Genomic DNA, 18,337 nt, shown 5'->3' on the forward strand with positions numbered 1-18,337 from the left:
GAAGCACTAGAATCTGGTAACCATAACTACATAGTCTGGTTTTCTACGTTTTTTTTTTCCCAAAAGTAATTTTGATGGATTACTTGGATTTTAGTCCTCCCCAGCCCATTTACTCTGTCCAGGAAGGACTTCACTGCCAATCTTTTCCAGCTGGATATACAATCCGGGCAGTGATGGCTTCGATGCAACCATATGGACTCCTCTAATGCTTGTGCCACAAGAACGGGACTTTTGTTGTTAAGTGATTGATCAGATTTGTGACTTTACATTCAACTTTTGTGCAACAGAGCTTCTGTTGAGGCTGACCTGTTTAATGTTGTATAGGTCTCTTGCATTGATGAGTGCTCCGCTTTGATCATTGCTACTATATTTAAAAATAAATAGATAAATAAATAATCCTCTTGGGAGGAGGCGTTAGCCTTACAATGTAGGTCACTAAAGGCTGCCTTTGCGGCTGACCCCTCTGACACAAATAAACACAGGTGACTCCAGACTGGAAGACAATACCTACAACTTTTAAACAGGCAAAGTGGGTAGACATCTATTCTTTACCAGACAATCCTTTTTTTGATCTTGGCAATCAGACTGGGTGTCTGCTAGCACTTATAGTTAACTGTAAAGGCCCAGTCACACTTAGCGACGCTGCAACGATCCTGACAACGATACGACCTGTCAGGGATCGTTGCAGCGTCGCTATGTGGTCGCTGGTGAGCTGTCAAACAGGCAGGCTCACCAACGATCAGGGGAGCAGCGACATCGTGGAAAGAATCTTTCCACGATGTCCTGCTCCTGGTTACGAGCCTGCTGAAGCAGGAGCAGGCTGGTAACCATGATAAACATCGGGTTACTAGGGGCACACGCGCTCCTAGTAACCCGTTGTTTATCATGGTTACCACTCTGCTACAGTGAGCGGGAGGTTACCGCTCACTTTAGCAGGCTCGTAACCATGATAAACAACGGGTTACTAGGTGCGCGTGTGCCCCTAGTAACCCGATGTTTATCATGGTTACCAGCCTGATCGCTGCTCCCGCTGGTCACACACAGCGATGGCAACGACCAAAAAAAGGTCCAGGACATTCTGCAGCGATCTCACAGCAGGGGCCTGATCGCTGCAAAGTGTCACACAGAGACATCGCTGGTGAGGTCGCTGTTGCGTCACCAAAACCGTGACACAGCAGCGATCTCGCTATGTGAGACGGGGGCTTTATACTGACTCTCCTCCGTTCCTTTGAATTTGTGATCCTGGGTGAGGGAGGTGTCCGATTCGGTCTGCATTTTCTGACTTCTACCAGAACCTGTACTCCACTCGGGCTGACTACTCAGAGGAGACTATTAGAATATCTGGATGGTATAAATCTCCAAGATCCTCGGAGAGGAGACTGCTGTGGTCCTAGAGACTCCCATTACTGAAGAAAAATAGCAAACGGAAAGGGCTAGAGGTATGGCACGAGGGAAGTCTCCAGGTTCAAGTGGACTCCCTATGGAAGTCTAAATAAAGATAACTAGACCAACTGGCTCCTCATCTTCTTACAGTTTATAATTCCTCACTGGAACAAGGTTTTCTATGATGACACTATCATGGTAATACTAAAATCAGATAAGCGTCACAAAGATTGTGCATCATATAGACCCATATCCTTAATAAATTTAGATTATAAAATATTGTCCAAAATTCTAGTTAATAGACTAAAAGTAATTCACAAAATTATTCACCCAGACCAGTGAGGATTTATTCTGGGCCGGTCTACATTCAATAATATAAGGAGAGCCTAGGTAATTGCACAGTTGGGTTGGAAAGATCAGGAAGATTGCGCCTCGGCATCTCTGGATGCTGCCAAGGCATTTGATTCAGTCAAGTGGGCATACCTTGAGAATGTCCTTTGACAATTTGGCTTTGGACACGGGTTCAGAAGATGGATTGCAGTCTTGTATCGATCTCGGAGACCCAAGGTCCGGAATAACGGTTTTAGGTCCTCATCAACTCCCTTGGGGAGAAGGACTAGACAGGGGTGCCCTCTGTCCTCTCCTTTTGTTTGCCATTTCCTCGGAAGACTCTGCTGGTGCGGCACTCCCAGACTTCTTATACTACTTTGCTTTCTACAACACCGGATAACAGATTTCATTTGCCTAATTCGGACCACCACCTTGAGCACTGTTTGAGCCTTCAGAGTCTGAGGAGGCACCACAGCAATACTCCCGATCCTTATTGCAAATTCACAGACTTTCGGGTCAAATGTGGAGGGCCACCAAAAAGATTTTTCAATTCAAGGACACACATTCTACATTCACCAAGATGCTCAGTTTTGGTCGAACTTTGGGGTCAAGACACTATTGCAGGTATACATCCAGGGTGTTCTTGTTACCTTTGATTAATGTCAACAGGTTTATCAAGTCCCCAGACATACTTTCATTAGGTATCTGCAACTAAGGCATGCCCTAAATACCCAGTTTCCAGACATTAGAAATATTCTCATACCAACTGATAGGGATTCAAAGGAGCCAGGGACCCAATGTGTTGATCTCCTATTCAACCAGGGCTGTGGAGTCGGTAAGACAAACCACGGACTCAAGACTCCTCAATTTCCCTGACTTCCGACTCCAACTCTGAGTAATCCACACATGATGGTTTCAATAGTTTTGTCAAAGCCAAATACAAGGACGTATCAAAAACAAAGCAGCTTTATTCAACATATGACTAGTGTTGAGCGATACCTTCCGATATCGGGAAATATCAGATTGGATCGGACCGATACCCAAAAAAATATCGGATATCGCAGATTCCGATACTGGAAACCAATGCAAGTCAATGGGACACGGCAAGCGCAGGAGAATTTTCCCACGCTGTCAGTGACGTGCATGAGGTGAGCTGAGTTCATTGGACATGAACTCGGCTCATCTGGATGCCGTCACATCCAGAAACTGAGGAGCGCAAGCATGCCTGCGCTTCTCAGTGTCTAAGGCATGGCAAGCTGGATGGCAGCTTTCGGGTGCGATCCAGCCTGTCATGTGAATGTAGCAGAGCTGGAGACGTCCTGGAAACCATGGAAAGGTAAGGATGAGGTTGCTTTATTATTTTAGTTTTGTTGCAGAATACATTGGCTTCAGCTGGAATGGGCGTGATGGTAAGTATGGTTTAATTTAGAACAATAAAGAATTGTGTCTTTATTTCAATTAAAGGACTTTATTCTGGGCGTTTGTGTTTTTTTAACTTTGACTATGGGGTTAGTAATGGGGGTGTCTTATAGACGCCTCTCCATTACTAACCTGGGCTTGATGTCAGCTGGCATAAGCTGACATCAACCCCAGCCCTATTACCCCACTGCCACTGCTACAGGGCAGTGGGAAGAGCGAGGCTAAGTGCCAGAATTGGCGCATCCTATGGATGCGCCATTTCTGGGGCGGCTGACGGCTGGTGTTTCTAGCCTGGGAGGGGGCCAATATTCATGGCACCCTTCCTGGGCTATTAATATCAGCCCCCAGCTGTCTGCCTAGCCTTTGCTAGCTATTAAAATAGGGGGGACCGTATGTCTTCTTTTTGGGGTCCCCCATTTTAATAGCTAGTAAAGGCTAGGTATTCAGCTGGGGGCTGATATTAGTAGCCTGGGAAGCTCCGTGGGTATTACCCCCTTCCCAGGCTTCAAACATCTGCCCCAGCCGTCTGCTTAACCTCCGCTAGAGACTAAAATTACAGGGAACCCCATGCCAATTTTTTTTTTTTTTTATTATTATTTATTTATTTTTTTTTAAGAAATCCTTTATTTTAACACTAAATGACAAGTACAGTAATCAACACTGTCACTGTACTTCTTATATATGTGACTGACATGTTTCTATCTATCTAATCTATGTGTGAAGCTCTATTCTTTCTGTTGTAAATTGTCGGGTACCGGTGTATGCCGCTGCTGAATTGCCGGCTTTTCATGTAATACATTCTACATTATTCTTAGCCATCCAGCTTGTCATCCTTCAGAGACACTGCAGAGCACAGGCATTATGGGAACTTCCGATTCCGGTATTCGATATTCTAAAAGTATCGGAACTCAGTATCGGAACTCCGATACCGCGAATATCGGTCGATACCAGATATTTCAGTATCTGAAAGCTCAACACTACATATGACATATCAACAAAAGAGCAGAACTGCAATATTACAAATGCCAGAAAATCTGAAACCTCAAAATGCACCAAATACCCTTAGGATACACTCCCATTGGGAGTATGTCTACACGTTCAGTATTTGATTGCAAAAATTTCTGCATCTCTTGGCAGGAAAAATGCAGCGGCAAACACTAACGTTTGACACATTTTTGGTCAAGATTTTTCCCCATTCATTAGTATGAGTGAAATCTGCAGCAAAACCGCTGAAAGAACTGACATGCTCCAGATTTTAATCTGCATCAAATATACAAGGAAAAAAAAGCAACATGTGATGAGACTTCAGGCATCTCATTCACTTTGCTGGCAGAAGAAAAAAAAAAAAAAAAAGGGGTGACAAATCTGCAATGTGTGCACAGACCCTAAAAGGTTTTCTGGGTTCAGAAAATCCCTGTCCCACAGCTGCAAACCCACTGTTTTACTGAACCTCTCTGGGACCAGAACTTGGGCTCCACCACTACTGTCGGTGTCTGTTATTGTCCAGAAAGCTGACATGTTGACTGTGCTCCAATAACTCAGCTCAACAGCTCTGCCCCAGTTGGTGGTATTAGCCACTGAGCTCCATTATTGGCTGCAGAGCTGTCAACATGTCAGCGTGCCAGACAATGTCAGACACCAGGAGCAGCTGCAGAGACTCAGCCCTGGACCAGTAGAGGGTTAAAAACACACAACGTGAATTTTTAAAAATTAACTGCAGCCAGAAGTTTTCAAGGAGAAAAACCCTTTAAAAGGGAATCGGTCAGCAGATTTTTTGCTACGTAATCTGAGGACAGCATGAGGTCGGGGGTTGAAACACTTAATTCAGCTATGTGTCACTTATCAGGCTGTGGGCTGTTTATCTACAATGAAGGTTTTATCACTAGGACATCATCATTGCTGTGACTAGCTGTCTGACTCCACCCCCACCTGTGATAAGCAGCTCACTGTCAACAGACAATGTACATAGAGAGCCTCTCAATGTACATAGAGAGCCATAGAGATGTATCACAGCTTTCTCCGCTGTGCTACATCTAACAACTCTGTGGCAGAACAGCTGCACCCAATAAACTAAGTGATAAAACGCTGGAATCAAGGTCTCTGCATCTACATTATACTGCTCTCAGATGTGGCAAAAAATGGATGACAGATTCCCTTTAGGAAATGGTTTCAGATTTCCAGTGAATAAAATCAAATCAATGGGAATCTGAAATCACAGGCTCAACCAATGATCTTTCACATGTATCTGATGGATCAGAAGTTGACCAATCGCCAGGTTTACATCACCAAAATGTGTTGGTCTGTCAGATAAAGTAACAGAAGGAAAATTATTGGAAAAGATCACAATACCTTCTTGTGAAGAGACGATAAGTGGCAAGTAGTCCGGTATGTATTCCTTCCGGTCCTCAACATCTTTGCTTCCAGGAGCAGGAAACTGCAGCACATTATTCTTGCTAACCGGGAAGGACGGGATCTGATGTGGGAAGGTGACTGGTTCAATATTATGAATATAGTCTTCCAGTTCATGGAGATTCACCCCCATCAGTTTAAAGGCTTGTCCTACATCGTCCAGGACAGGGTCCGTACGTCCGTCTAGAATACAAAAAAGACAAAGCACCACAATAAAAAAAAAATAAACAAATCAGATACTTGGGATGTAGCAGTACATATTTCAACTAAGTATTACATGGGGAAACCAATGAGATGACATAAGAAAAATAGTGAAAAAAATCATTAACAGAGTTTCTGTATGAAAGAGACAAATCATTTACAAAAAGGAGGAGCATAGCACTAAACTGAATGATCCCACCCCTGCACTTCAGGGGCCCGGCCCCTAGGGATCAAAACTGCTTACATGTCAAGTGAAAGGTGCACTTTAGGGGGCGAATAAAAGATTAAAGCAAGTCAGATGGGTTAATTACAGTCACATGAAGCCTCTGGGGTAATACATGCAAAAGTTTACAAAGCGGGCACACCATATTCTGGCAGGGGCATCACCCAGTGTAACTATGCAGAACCAATCCCTCACTGGTTAGCCACTAGGAGTGCTGAAATACTACAGCAGATACATGGTTTGTGAGCCCAGTGGATTCTTTAGGAGAGCACTTTCCTGGCCCTCTGCAGTGACTGACAGGTTGCTGGACATGTGTATAGGAAGCAGTCTAACAGTCACGCAGAGAGGTGCGAGGGAGAGTGGGGAGGCAGGAGAGAAGGTGCGAGAGCGCTCCTAACAAATACACAAGAGTGAGTCGAGAGTATTCTTCACATTCCTAGTAGCCAAATGGCACCACACGTATTTTTGTGCCGCTTGACCTACTAGAAGTATGGAGCTGCAGAATGTGGTGTCCCATAGCCATAGACCAATATATAAAGCTGACATCTGCCTGCCGCAATAAAAAGCAATTGCGACAAATAGATGTTGCCCTTGTTTGTTACACCATGAACCCCCCCTCCCCTCATCCAACATACAGGAGAGTTCTCGTAGCACCCAGGGGCCAACTATATCGTCCCCCTTGTTTGCAGTAAGTGAACTAGAGCCCTTAAAACATCAATCACTGGCCAAAAAATGCAGCCTAAGGAAATGCGCGCGCACACACACACACACACACACACACACAGTGTGCAGAAAATCCTCAGTGTATTACATTAACAGCAAGAAGGATGAGATTTCACTAAGCCATAACCACATGATGTAGAAATCTGTATGGAAATCAATACAGAAAATTTTAACCTCTTCCCGCAGCGGCTATTTTTTGCATTCTCATTATTTTCTCTCATCTTCAAAGAGCGATAAAAAAAAAAATAAAAAGTTGCCATAGCTGAATGAGGGCTTGGTTTTTGAAGTATGAGTTTTACTTTTCAATGACTCCATCTATTTTACCATATAATGTACTGAAAAACAGGGAAAAGCTCCAAGTGAACTGAAATTGTGGAAAAAAACTTTTTTTTTTTTTTAAGGTTTTGCTTTTATAACTAAATCAGATAATCGGATTCTCCGGGGCAGAACAATTACAGTTATATGAAAAAGTTTGGGCACCCCTATTAATCTTAAGCTTAATGTTTTATAAAAATTGGTGTTTTTGCAACAGCTATTTCAGTTTGATATATGTAATAACTGTTGGACACAGTAATGTTTCTGCCTTGAAATGAGGTTTATTGTACTAACAGAAAATGTGCAATCAGCATTCAAACAAAATTTGACAGGTGCATAAGTATAGGCACCCTTATCATTTTCTTGTTTTAAATACTCTTACCTACTTTTTACTGACTTGCTAAAGCACTTTTTTTGGTTTTGTAACCTCATTGAGCTTTGAACTTCATAGCCAGGTGTATGCAATCATGAGAAAAGCTACTTAAAGTGGCCACTTGCAAGTTGTTCTCCTGTTTGAATCTCCTCTGAAGAGTGGCATCATGGGCTCCTCAATACAACTGTCAAATGATCTGAAAACAAAGATTATTCAACATATTTGTTCAGGGGAAGGATACAAAAAGCTGTCTCAGAGATTTATCCTGTCAGTTTCCACTGTGAGGAACATAGTAAGGAAATGGAAGAACACAGGGACAGTTCTTGTTAAGGCCAGAAGTGGCAGGCCAAGAAAAACATCAGAAAGGCAGAGAAGAAGAATGGTGAGATCAGTCAAGGACAATCCTCAGACCACCTCCAGAGAGCTGCAGCATCAACTTGCTGCAGATGGTGTCACTGTGCATCGGTCAACTATACAACGCACTTTGCACAAGGAGAAGCTGTATGGGAGAGTGATGCGAAAGAAGCAGTTTCTGCAAGCACGCCACAAACAGAGTCGGCTGAGGTATGCAAAAGCACATTTGGAGAAGCCAATTTCTTTTTGGAAGAAGGTCCTGTGGACTGATGAAACCAAGATTGAGTTGTTTGGTCATACATATATCAAACTGAAATAGCTGTTGCAAAAACACCAATTTTTATAAAACATTAAGCTTAAGATTAATAGGGGTGCACAAACTTTTTCATATAACTGTACATTAATACCAAACTCATGTTTTGGGGTTTTAGTGCCTTCAAAATTCTGTACTTTGTTTAAAAAATGTTTTTCTTGTGTTACCATTTTTTAAACCCCCGGCTTTTTTTATTTTTCCATCAAAGAAGTTATGAGGCTTATTTTTTGTGCACTGAACTGTAGTTTTTAATGGCGCTCTGAATGCTTTTTGTTGCATCAAGAGCATATTGTAAACAAACTGCAGTTTTGGTCTTTAGATTTTTTTCCATTTAAAATCATAACTAATGGGTTAAAAAAAATATAGATTTTCATAAATCTGATTGATATATGTGACAATACCAAAAGGTTTATTTATCTTTGATTTATTTTATTTATTTTTTATTTTATACTGTTTAGTCCCCATGGGACTCTAACCTTCGATCATGTAATAGTTTATACTAATACATACTGCAATGCTTCCATAATGTTGTATATATAGTATATCGTATTAATCATGGTCTATTATGGCACCCAGTCTATGGCTGCGCTTCACAGGAGGCCTAAATTAGCAGTGACGGAGAGGGGGGCTTCAGCAAGTCCAGGGCTGCCATAAAAACCCACCAGGAGTCCATCATCGCATTGCGTGGCAGGAGCATGCACCTTTAATGATGCACACAGGGGGTTAAGGCCCCGTCACACTTAGCGACGCTGCAGCGATCTCGACAACGATACGACCTGTCAGGGATCGTTGCTGCGTCGCTATGTGATCGCTGGTGAGCTGTCAAACAGGCAGGCTCACCAACGATCAGGGGAGCAGCGACATTGTGGAAAGAATCTTTCCACGATGTCCTGCTCCTGGTTACCAGCCTGCTGAAGCAGGAGCAGGCTGGTAACCATGATAAACAGCGGGTTACTAGGGGCACACGCGCACTTAGTAACCCGCTGTTTATCATGGTTACCACTCTGCTACGGTGAGTGGGAGGTTACCGCTCACTTTAGCAGGCTGGTAACCATGATAAACAGCGGGTTACTAAGTGTGCGTGTGCCCCTAGTAACCCGATGTTTATCATGGTTACCAGCCTGATCTCTGCTCCCGCTGGTCACACACAGCGATGTGTGTTGACCAGCGGGAGGGCAACGACCAAAAAATGGTCCAGGACACTTTGCAGCGATCAGCAACCTCACAGCAGGGGCCTGATCGCTGCAAAGTGTCACACATAGCGACATCGCTGGTGAGGTCGCTGTTGCGTCACCAAAACCGTGACACAGCAGCGATCTCGCCATGTGTGACGGGGGCTTTAAACAGCAAGAAATGGCGCTTGCTTCGCTCATTACTGTTAGATGCATATGCCTGATGTGTAACAAATGGTACAGCTGACTCCTTAGTCTGCTCCATACCATAACGGTAGGTCATGTCCTGGGAAGGGGTTCAGGAGGCAAGCAAGTCATAGAAAGTGAGCATCAGCCACCAGAGCTTATTGTAAATTAACGGGGACATTACCAGTGTGAGACATGTAATGACCGACCGTCTGCTCTCTTGATCTATATGTCTCACATTGATAACACCTCCTTTCATTTAAAATAAGCTCTGGAGGAAGATCCTCAAAGATCTCTATGTCCTGCCCAAGAACATAACAGCTGATTTGTACAGTCTTTTGCATCCTCCCCTGCCCAGGTGTGATATGATCAGACTGTGTTCCTGCAAGGTCAGACACAGCCATTACACAGTACACAGCAGGGGCACATTTATAAGATTATCTCAGCACAGGAGCATTTTATATAAACACATCCAATTGTGGAACTTATTATTATTCCAAGATCTATTGATTAAAATTAACTTTTGTTTGTGGGAAAATCCTTACTCCTATCTCAGCAAGCACTGGCATATCACTAAATTAAGTCATCACTCAAAGGGGGTGTCTGCAAAAACCCAGCAGGACACACAAATCCTGCAGGTATTGTGCCCATGTACTAATGACCAGGAGGGTCAGTTGTTATAGGAAAAAAAAAAAAAAAAAAAGTGCTTTATTCACCCTTCTCAGTTCCAACACTTGGCATCTGACGCTGCACCTGGCACTGGCATAGGCTACAACACTGATGTCAAGTTGACAAAGCGGCAGACGGTCAGTGAGATTAGAGGCTCTCCCTGCTTTGACAAAAAAACAGCCACGTTCCCACGATGAGCTTTTGATGTTGCAGATTTTATGCACCCATTTAGTAAAATAGGCTATGTGCACACGGTCAGTAGTGGCAGTGCTTGAACGCAGTATACTTTATGCTGTGTCCAAAGTGCTGCACACAGGTGAATCCACATGTATTCATCGAACCATGTGGATTCATTGCAGCCTATACATTGCACTGTATATAATTTCTCTCGTGGAGACTAGCGCCTCCGCAAGAGAAATTGACATGCTGCGGTCAGTAAATACACGCCACATGTCAGTGTCTGCAGGTGCACGGAGACGCATAGTGAGCATGGGATTTCTACAAATCCATCCACTATGCTGTAACATCTGACCGCTGCAGATTGTACATAGGGCAAGTGTGCTGCGTCCAATCCGCAGCCATTACTGATCGTGTGCACGAACCCTTACTTGGGTTTTTTCAAAAATATGCAATGTAAAATATTCACCAAAAGCGTTTGGAGGGGAACATAGCCTCAAAGACAAGAGCTCGCTGATTGGCTGCAGTGCCATCAACATGACATCAGCAATGCAGACCACAACAAACACCAAGAGCAGCAGTGAGAACTCCGTGCCGGACCTGGGGAGGGTGAGTAATGCATGGGGTTTTTTGTTTTTAAATAGAATACACCCAGCGATCAAAATTTTATGGTAAGGGACACCCCTTTAAACAATGGCATAATCCATCACTTAGATGTGTGACACCGATGGATACAGCATGTGCCAGCGATCAGGAGTAGCACAGCTGCCCATAGCAACGCAAAATAACTTTCCAACAGGAACCAGAATAGCAGGATGGGTTACTAAGGGCAACCAGCCACTCTGCCCCTGGTGCCACACATGGCTGGCAGACGCCAGGGCTCAGGCGTATCATGCAGCATTTGGTGTGCCCAGCAGGGCAGTCACAGGCAGTGCCGCCATATGTGCAGCAGCAGCAGCAGAGCGCGGCTCGGCGGCGGGTACTCACACAGCTCGGAGTAGCGGTGGGCTCCCCGGCACAGCTGCTGCAGGTACCTATGCAGGACATCGGTGAGCAGGTCGCAGGCGGTGACCTGCACGGAGTCCCAGCCCAGGGCTTGGCAGATCTGCGCCACAGACACCCGCAGCAGCGAGCGCGAGTAGCTCTCACACATCCCGGCTTATCCCGCGCCCATCACACGCGCAGGCGCCGCTCTCTCCGTTTTCCACCCGGTTATCCGCACGGCCCCTTCCGCGCTCTCGCCCGTGCAGCCATCTTGGCCTTCCCTCTTGTCGCTGCTTAGCACAGGCAGCAGTCCGTGCCAATCCATCCCCGAGCTGTTCGATCAGCAGCTTCCGGCCGCATCTGCTGCTCTGGCATCAGCCATTGCTCCCAGGAGGCGGCGTTATAACGAGGCGGAGGACCATGGCCTTCACACTTGGGCTGCTGATCACCATTTTGCTCCAGGGCAAAATACCAGACATAGGAGGAAAGTGACAGAATCGGCTGCAAAATATCCGGAGCCGCCGGATTTCTACTGCTGAGACCCCCCATATTATCCCTTACCCCTCCAGAAAATATCACAATGGAAAATGAAGACAAATAGTAATCAGACAGGAGACCATTACAGCAGCTGTCATCAGACTCTACAATACGCAATGCATACATTAATAGAGCTTATACCGGATGGGACTGGTGTACTTGCTATTAAAATCCAGAAATCCTTTCGCTCTTGATGGTTACATCCTGCTGCATCAGGTCAGTAGTGATAACGCTCTGCTACCCCCTTATATGCGGGATTCCCAGTCCGCTGTACACAGCCTGCCATAGACACCGAGTCTTCTTAGCGGGGTGCTTCAGTCTCCCTGTTCTCCCTATGCCCAGTATTGTGCCTGTCCACCATTACACTTCTCTGTTTGCTCCTTGTCCACCTGGGTGTCACCCCAGAGGTTCTACACTGGGCACAAACCAGACATGGGGTTCTCCAGGACTGCGCCCTTCAAAAAAGATTTGCTCCCAATAAATATTCTGATCTAATATTGTACATAGCAGGAGAAGAGGCCGCTGCTTCTGCTGTCCTCCATATCTAATCGAATGCTGGTGATACCAGGGATGCTGAGATATGAAGAGGCTGCTCACACTGCTGTTCACCCTGTCTATCTGATCTAATACGGAAGATACCAGTGATGCTTGGGTAAGAAGAGGCTGCTCACACTGCTGTCCACCTTGAATATCTGATCTAATACTGAAGATAGCCCAAGTGCTGAGGTAAGAAGAGGCTGCTCACACTGCTGTCCACCCTGTCTATATGATGTAATACTGGAGTTCAAATGAGTGCTGAGGTAAGAAGAGGCTGATCACACTGCTGTCCATACTGTCTATATAATGTAATACTATAGAGACCAGTGATGCTGAGGTAAAAAGAGGCTGCTCACACTGCTGTCCATACTGTCTATATAATGTAATACTATAGATACCAGTGATGCTGAGGTAACAAGTGGATGCTCACACTGCTGCCCACCCTGTCTATATGATGTAATACTAGAGATCAAATGAGTGCTGAGGAAAGAAAAGGCTGCTCACACTGCTGTCCACATGATGTAATACTGGAGATACCAGTGATGCTGAGGTAAGAATAGACTGATAACACTGCTGTCCACCCTGTATATATGATGTAATACTGGAGATCAAATGAATGCTGAGGTAAGAAGAGGCTGCTCACACTGCTGTCCACCCTGTCTATCTGATCTAATACTGGAGACACCAGTGATGCTGAGGTAAGAAGAGGCTGCTCACACTGCTGTCCACACTGTCTATATGATGTAATACTGGAGATCAAATGAGTGCTGAGGTAAGAAGAGGCTGCTCACACTGCTGTCCACTCTGTCTATATAATGTAATACTATAGAGACCAGTGATGCTGAGGTAAGAAGAGGCTGCTCACACTGCTGCCCACCCTGTCTATATGATGTAATACTGGAGATCAAATGAATGCTGAGGTAAGAAGAGGCTGCTCACACTGCTGTCCACCCTGTCTATCTGATCTAATACTGGAGACACCAGTGATGCTGAGGTAAGAAGAGGCTGCTCACACTGCTGTCCACACTGTCTATATGATGTAATACTGGAGATCAAATGAGTGCTGAGGTAAGAAGAGGCTGCTCACACTGCTGTCCACTCTGTCTATATAATGTAATACTATAGAGACCAGTGATGCTGAGGTAAGAAGAGGCTGCTCACACTGCTGCCCACCCTGTCTATATGATGTAATACTGGAGATCAAATCAGTGCTGAGGAAAGAAAAGGCTGCTCACACTGCTGTCCACATGATGTAATACTGGAGATACCAGTGATGCTGAGGTAAGAAGAGACTGCTAACACTGCTGTCCACCCTGAATATATGATGTAATACTGGAGATCAAATGAGTGCTGAGGTAAGAAGAGACTGCTAACACTGCTGTCCACCCTGAATATATGATGTAATACTGGAGATCAAATGAGTGCTGAGGTAAGAAGAGGCTGCTCACACTGCTATCCATCCTATCTGATCTAATACTGGAGACACCAGTGATGCTGAGGTAAGAAGAGGCTGCTCATACTGCTGTCTACCCTGTCTATATGATGTAATACTGGAGATCAAATGCGTGCTGAGGTAAGAGGCTGCTCACACTGCTGTCCACCCTGTCTATATGATGTAATACTGGAGATACTAGTGATGCTGAGGTAAGGAGAGACTGCTAACACTGCTGTCCACCGTGTCTATATGATGTAGTACTGGAGATACCAGGCGTGTCACGGGTGTGCCAGATGTGACAGACAGTCGCCCTGCAGTTGGTTGCGGAAGTTCTCTTCGTTTGGCATTACAGACACCTTCTTAGATCTGGCTCACTCTAGGACCCAGCGGCTACCTCCCTCCTGCTAATTGACACCCAGGCCTCGGTGTTTAAATACTTTGTTTGCCACGGGGTGGTGCCGGTGATATTCACATGTTAGGCTATGGGTTGAACTAGATGGACTTAGTCTTTCTTCAACCTTAAAACTATGTTACTATGTTACATGTTCCCTTGTGAAGGCTTGGAGCTACTGCAGTCTGTTTACTTCCTCTCAAGAGCTAGGAGGAGGTGTGGTGTAATCTCTCTGAAGTCGGCTCAAGCTAAGTTACTTTCCCCCGTGTTTGTCTCCCTTGTTGTCTTTAGTTGTTAGTGGGGACTGACTAGTGCTCATCCCCCTTCCCTATCCAGGGCCAAGCTCTAGGGAAATACAGGGTTTAGGTCCCTGTGCGGCATTTGGTGAGGAACCAATATAGGGACTATAGAGGAGACAGGGTGATATCAGATCAGCCTAGGAGGTCTCCAATTCCCCCTTTCCCTAGTATCTGGGCTCCCTTCCCCTCTTCCCTTCGTGTTGCACTTAGTCTTTCCCACACCTTGCGTGACAAGGAGTGCTGAAATAAGAAGAGGCTGCTCACACTGCCATCCATCCTGTCTATATGATCTAATACTGGAGATACCAGGGATGCTGAGGTAAGAAGATGCTGCTCACACTGCTATCCATCATGTCTTTCTAATCTAATACTGGAGAGGCCAGGAAGGCTGAGGTAAGAAGATGCTGCTCATACTGCTATCCATCCTGTCTGTCTGATCTAATACTGGAGATACAAGGGATGTTGAGGTAAGAAGATGCTGCTCACACTACTATCCATCATGTCTTTCTAATCTAATACTGGAGATACCAGGGATGCTGAGGTAAGAAGAGACTGATCGCACTGCAGTCCCCCATGTCTTTTTAATCTAATACTAGAGATGCCAGGAGTGCTGAGATAAGAAGAGGCTGCTCACACTGCTGTCCACCCTGTCTATCTGAACTAATACTGGAGATACCAGGATGCTGAGGAAAGAAGAGGCTGCTCACACTGCTGTACATCATGATTTTGTAATATAATACTGGAGACACCAGGGATGCTGAGGTAAGATGAGGCTGCTCACAATGCTGTCCATCATTTTTCTGATCTAACACTGGATTTACCAGGGATGCTCAAATAAGAGGTTGTTCATATTACTATCCACCATGCTTTTCTGAACTAATACTCGAGATGCAATCATGGTTGCCAACCGTCCAAACAAAATTGTTGCACCTGTGATTTTTTTGAAGCTGGAGAAACTCGTAAAGCTATTTTGAGTTTCATCATTTTACAGTTAACAGTGAATGCAGATAATGTCTTCCTATCAGAATTGTGGGCCATAGACATGTATTACTTATAATCTTATTGATTTATTATAGTTTTCTAATGTGTCCTTTAAAAAAGTTGGCTGTCTGTGATTTTTTGAGAAACTATCCAAAAAAGAAATTCAAGTTGGCAATCATGAATGCAATATATAAGAGGTCTCCAGCAACTCCAACAAAATGCTTCCTTGTGTCCGTGGTTTCAATGTCGCTCAGGGCTTCCCCTGATCACAGTCCTTGCAAGTTACAAAATATCTTGCAGGATAGCAAACATACCCATTATCATTTCACTGACTGCATCAGGATGCTGCCCTATTTGGTTGCCAAGTTTAACCTTTGCCCAGCACAAACAGCATCACTATATAGTAAAGTATGAACAGTGCGCAAAACAGCCAAATGCACCATCACACGGTCATATATAATTTGGGAGTTATGAAGTATAAATTATACATTTTATGTGTAAAAATAGGAGACAATTGCAGCATACGTGGAAAAAAGATGGCAGCCTCAAGTAGTTTTGTGTCCTCCATTAGATTTACATTATACATGCTCTCTCTCTATACTCCTCAACATTGAAATTGCAACAAGTAGAAAAAGTCATGGAATTATGGAAATCACAGGATCGATAGACATGTTAAGGATATGCAAATGATGAAAAAAATTAAACAATTTTAAAAGATTTAAATTTATTCAGTATCTGATATGAGTGCCACCTGTAGAAATACACATATGCCTTGATTGCCATCAATTAATTTATTAATGGTTGTCTGAGGAATGTTCTGCTACGGAGAATGCACTCGGGCTCGCAAATCATCAAGATCCACTGCTAGCAGCTCACTTTCCAATTGCTGTCCAGAGGTGCTCGATAGGAGACAGGTCTGGCAATGCTAAAGACCATGTTAGTACGTGTAGGCCATGCCACGTTTAGACCAAGCCACGTGTTTTGAAAAACAGCTCCTGAGACACTTAGAAGAAATGGCCGTACCATTGTTCACCACCAAATTAATGTAAAAGTCAAGCTATAGGTAGGCTTACATACATTTTGCCACCCCACACCATAATCCTTAGAACAGGATAAGCGAGATGTTTCCTCAAAAAGGCCTCTGCATGGCGTTGCTAATCTCTGGCTTATCATTATGTCAAAAAAAAAAGTTGAAGTCATCATTGAAGAGGACAGGCCTCCATTCAATTTGCCCTCTGGAGACCACATAATATAGTGAAGAAGCCTTCACAAGGAAACATCACTATCGTCCAACTCTTAAGGCCCCGTCACACTTAGCGACGCTGCAACGATCCAGACAACGATACGACCTGTCAGGGATCGTTGCTGTGTCGCTTTGTGGTCGCTGGTGAGTTGTCAAACAGGCAGGCTCACCAACGATCAGGGGAGCAGCGACATCGTGGAAAGAATCTTTCCACGATGTCCTGCTCCTGGTTACGAGCCTGCTGAAGCAGGAGCAGGCTGGTAACTATGGTAAACATCGGGTTACTAGGGGCACACGCTCTCCTAGTAACCCGTTGTTTATCATGGTTACCACTCTGCTACAGTGAGCGGGAGGTTACCGCTCACTTTAGCAGGCTCGTAACCATGATAAACAACAGGTTACTAGGTGCGCGTGTGCCCCTAGTAACCCGATGTTTATCATGGTTACCAGCCTGATCGCTGCTCCCGCTGGTCACACACAGCGATGTGTGCTGGCCAGCGGGAGGGCAACGACCAAAAAATGGTCCAGGACACTTTGCAGCGATCAGCGACCTCACAGCAGGGGCCTGATCGCTGCAAAGTGTCACACATAGCGACATCGCTGGTGAGGTCGCTGTTGCGTCACCAAAACCGTGACACAGCAGCGATCTTGCTATGTGAGACTGGGGCTTTAGGATTATGGTGTAGGGTTGCATAATGTAGTCAGACTCCTCTATTGTTCATTCCAAGTACACTAGCAGTTTGGCGTTACATTGATTTGGTCATGGAACCAGTGATGTTTTTTAATGTCCCAAGAGCCGTTTTTCAACACGACAATGTCAGGCCGTATGTTGCTGAAGTAACTGCAGTCTGCTTGGCCCAAAAGTACTACCATGGCCTGCAGCATCTCTTTACTTGTCTTCCATCAAACACATCTGAGACAATATTGGTTTGCAATTGAAAAGGGAGCAGCCAGCAGCAGATCTTGATGATTTCCATGTAAATATGCATTCAGTGTAGCAGAACACACCTCAGGCGACCATTACTAACCTCACTGATAGCAGCCAAGGAGTATAAGTTCTTACGTGATCCTTAATGAAATCTCTTTTGAAAATGTTGCTTCCATTTTTTTTGTTTCCATCATTTGCATATCATGAACACGTCTATCGGTCCTGTGATTACAATACTTCTATGTCTAAGGGTGTATCACACCAGAAATGCTTTGATGGCCGAGGCACGCTGTCATCTTTTTAATAATGAAGTTTTGGGGATACTCCAGCCATGTTTTTATCTTCACCTTTGGATTTGAGTGTATTCACCAATAAAGGGCAGTTTTATCCGGTGAATCTGGACTCCTCCTTCTGCCATTTCTACTATGTACCGGCAAAGACGCCTTTCTGTGCTCCAGGACCATTTGAACATGGATTGCGGTGAGCTGGTTTTTCCTTTTCCTGTGTATGTACATAGTCTATAGACAGTGAGCTGCTCATCACAGAAGGGGGCGGAGTCAGACTTGCAAGCATCATGGCCAGCTAGTCACAGCAATGATAATCACCAGGTGAGTAAAGCTTCAGTATAAATAAACACAGCTGGACATGTGATACATCGTTGAATTCACTGTTTTAACCCCTACATCATACGGTCCTCAGATTACATCGCAAAAACTCGCTGACAGATTCCCTTTAATGTGTCATTTTTGGGGATT

At 44.7% G+C, this 18,337-nt stretch overlaps 1 protein-coding gene across 1 annotated transcript in view; it reads right to left on the bottom strand.

Annotated features, from left to right (window-relative positions):
• The window catches only part of TAF3 (TATA-box binding protein associated factor 3), a 138,085-nt gene extending 126,511 nt beyond the window's left edge, over window positions 1–11,574 (bottom strand). The window contains exons 1-2 of the mRNA XM_073652439.1: window positions 11,235–11,574; window positions 5,482–5,724 (exon numbers count right to left, since the gene is read on the bottom strand). Coding sequence (XP_073508540.1) covers window positions 5,482–5,724; window positions 11,235–11,400 — 409 coding nt within the window. The 5' untranslated portion in view covers window positions 11,401–11,574. The remainder of the gene's footprint in view (window positions 1–5,481; window positions 5,725–11,234) is intronic.
• Window positions 11,575–18,337: the final 6,763 nt, after the last annotated feature.

The sequence above is a fragment of the Phyllobates terribilis genome, unplaced genomic scaffold (genome assembly GCF_046119375.1).
Source record: "Phyllobates terribilis strain yellow unplaced genomic scaffold, ASM4611937v1 Scaffold_11__3_contigs__length_659146591, whole genome shotgun sequence".
Taxonomy (NCBI): Eukaryota; Metazoa; Chordata; class Amphibia; order Anura; family Dendrobatidae; genus Phyllobates; species Phyllobates terribilis.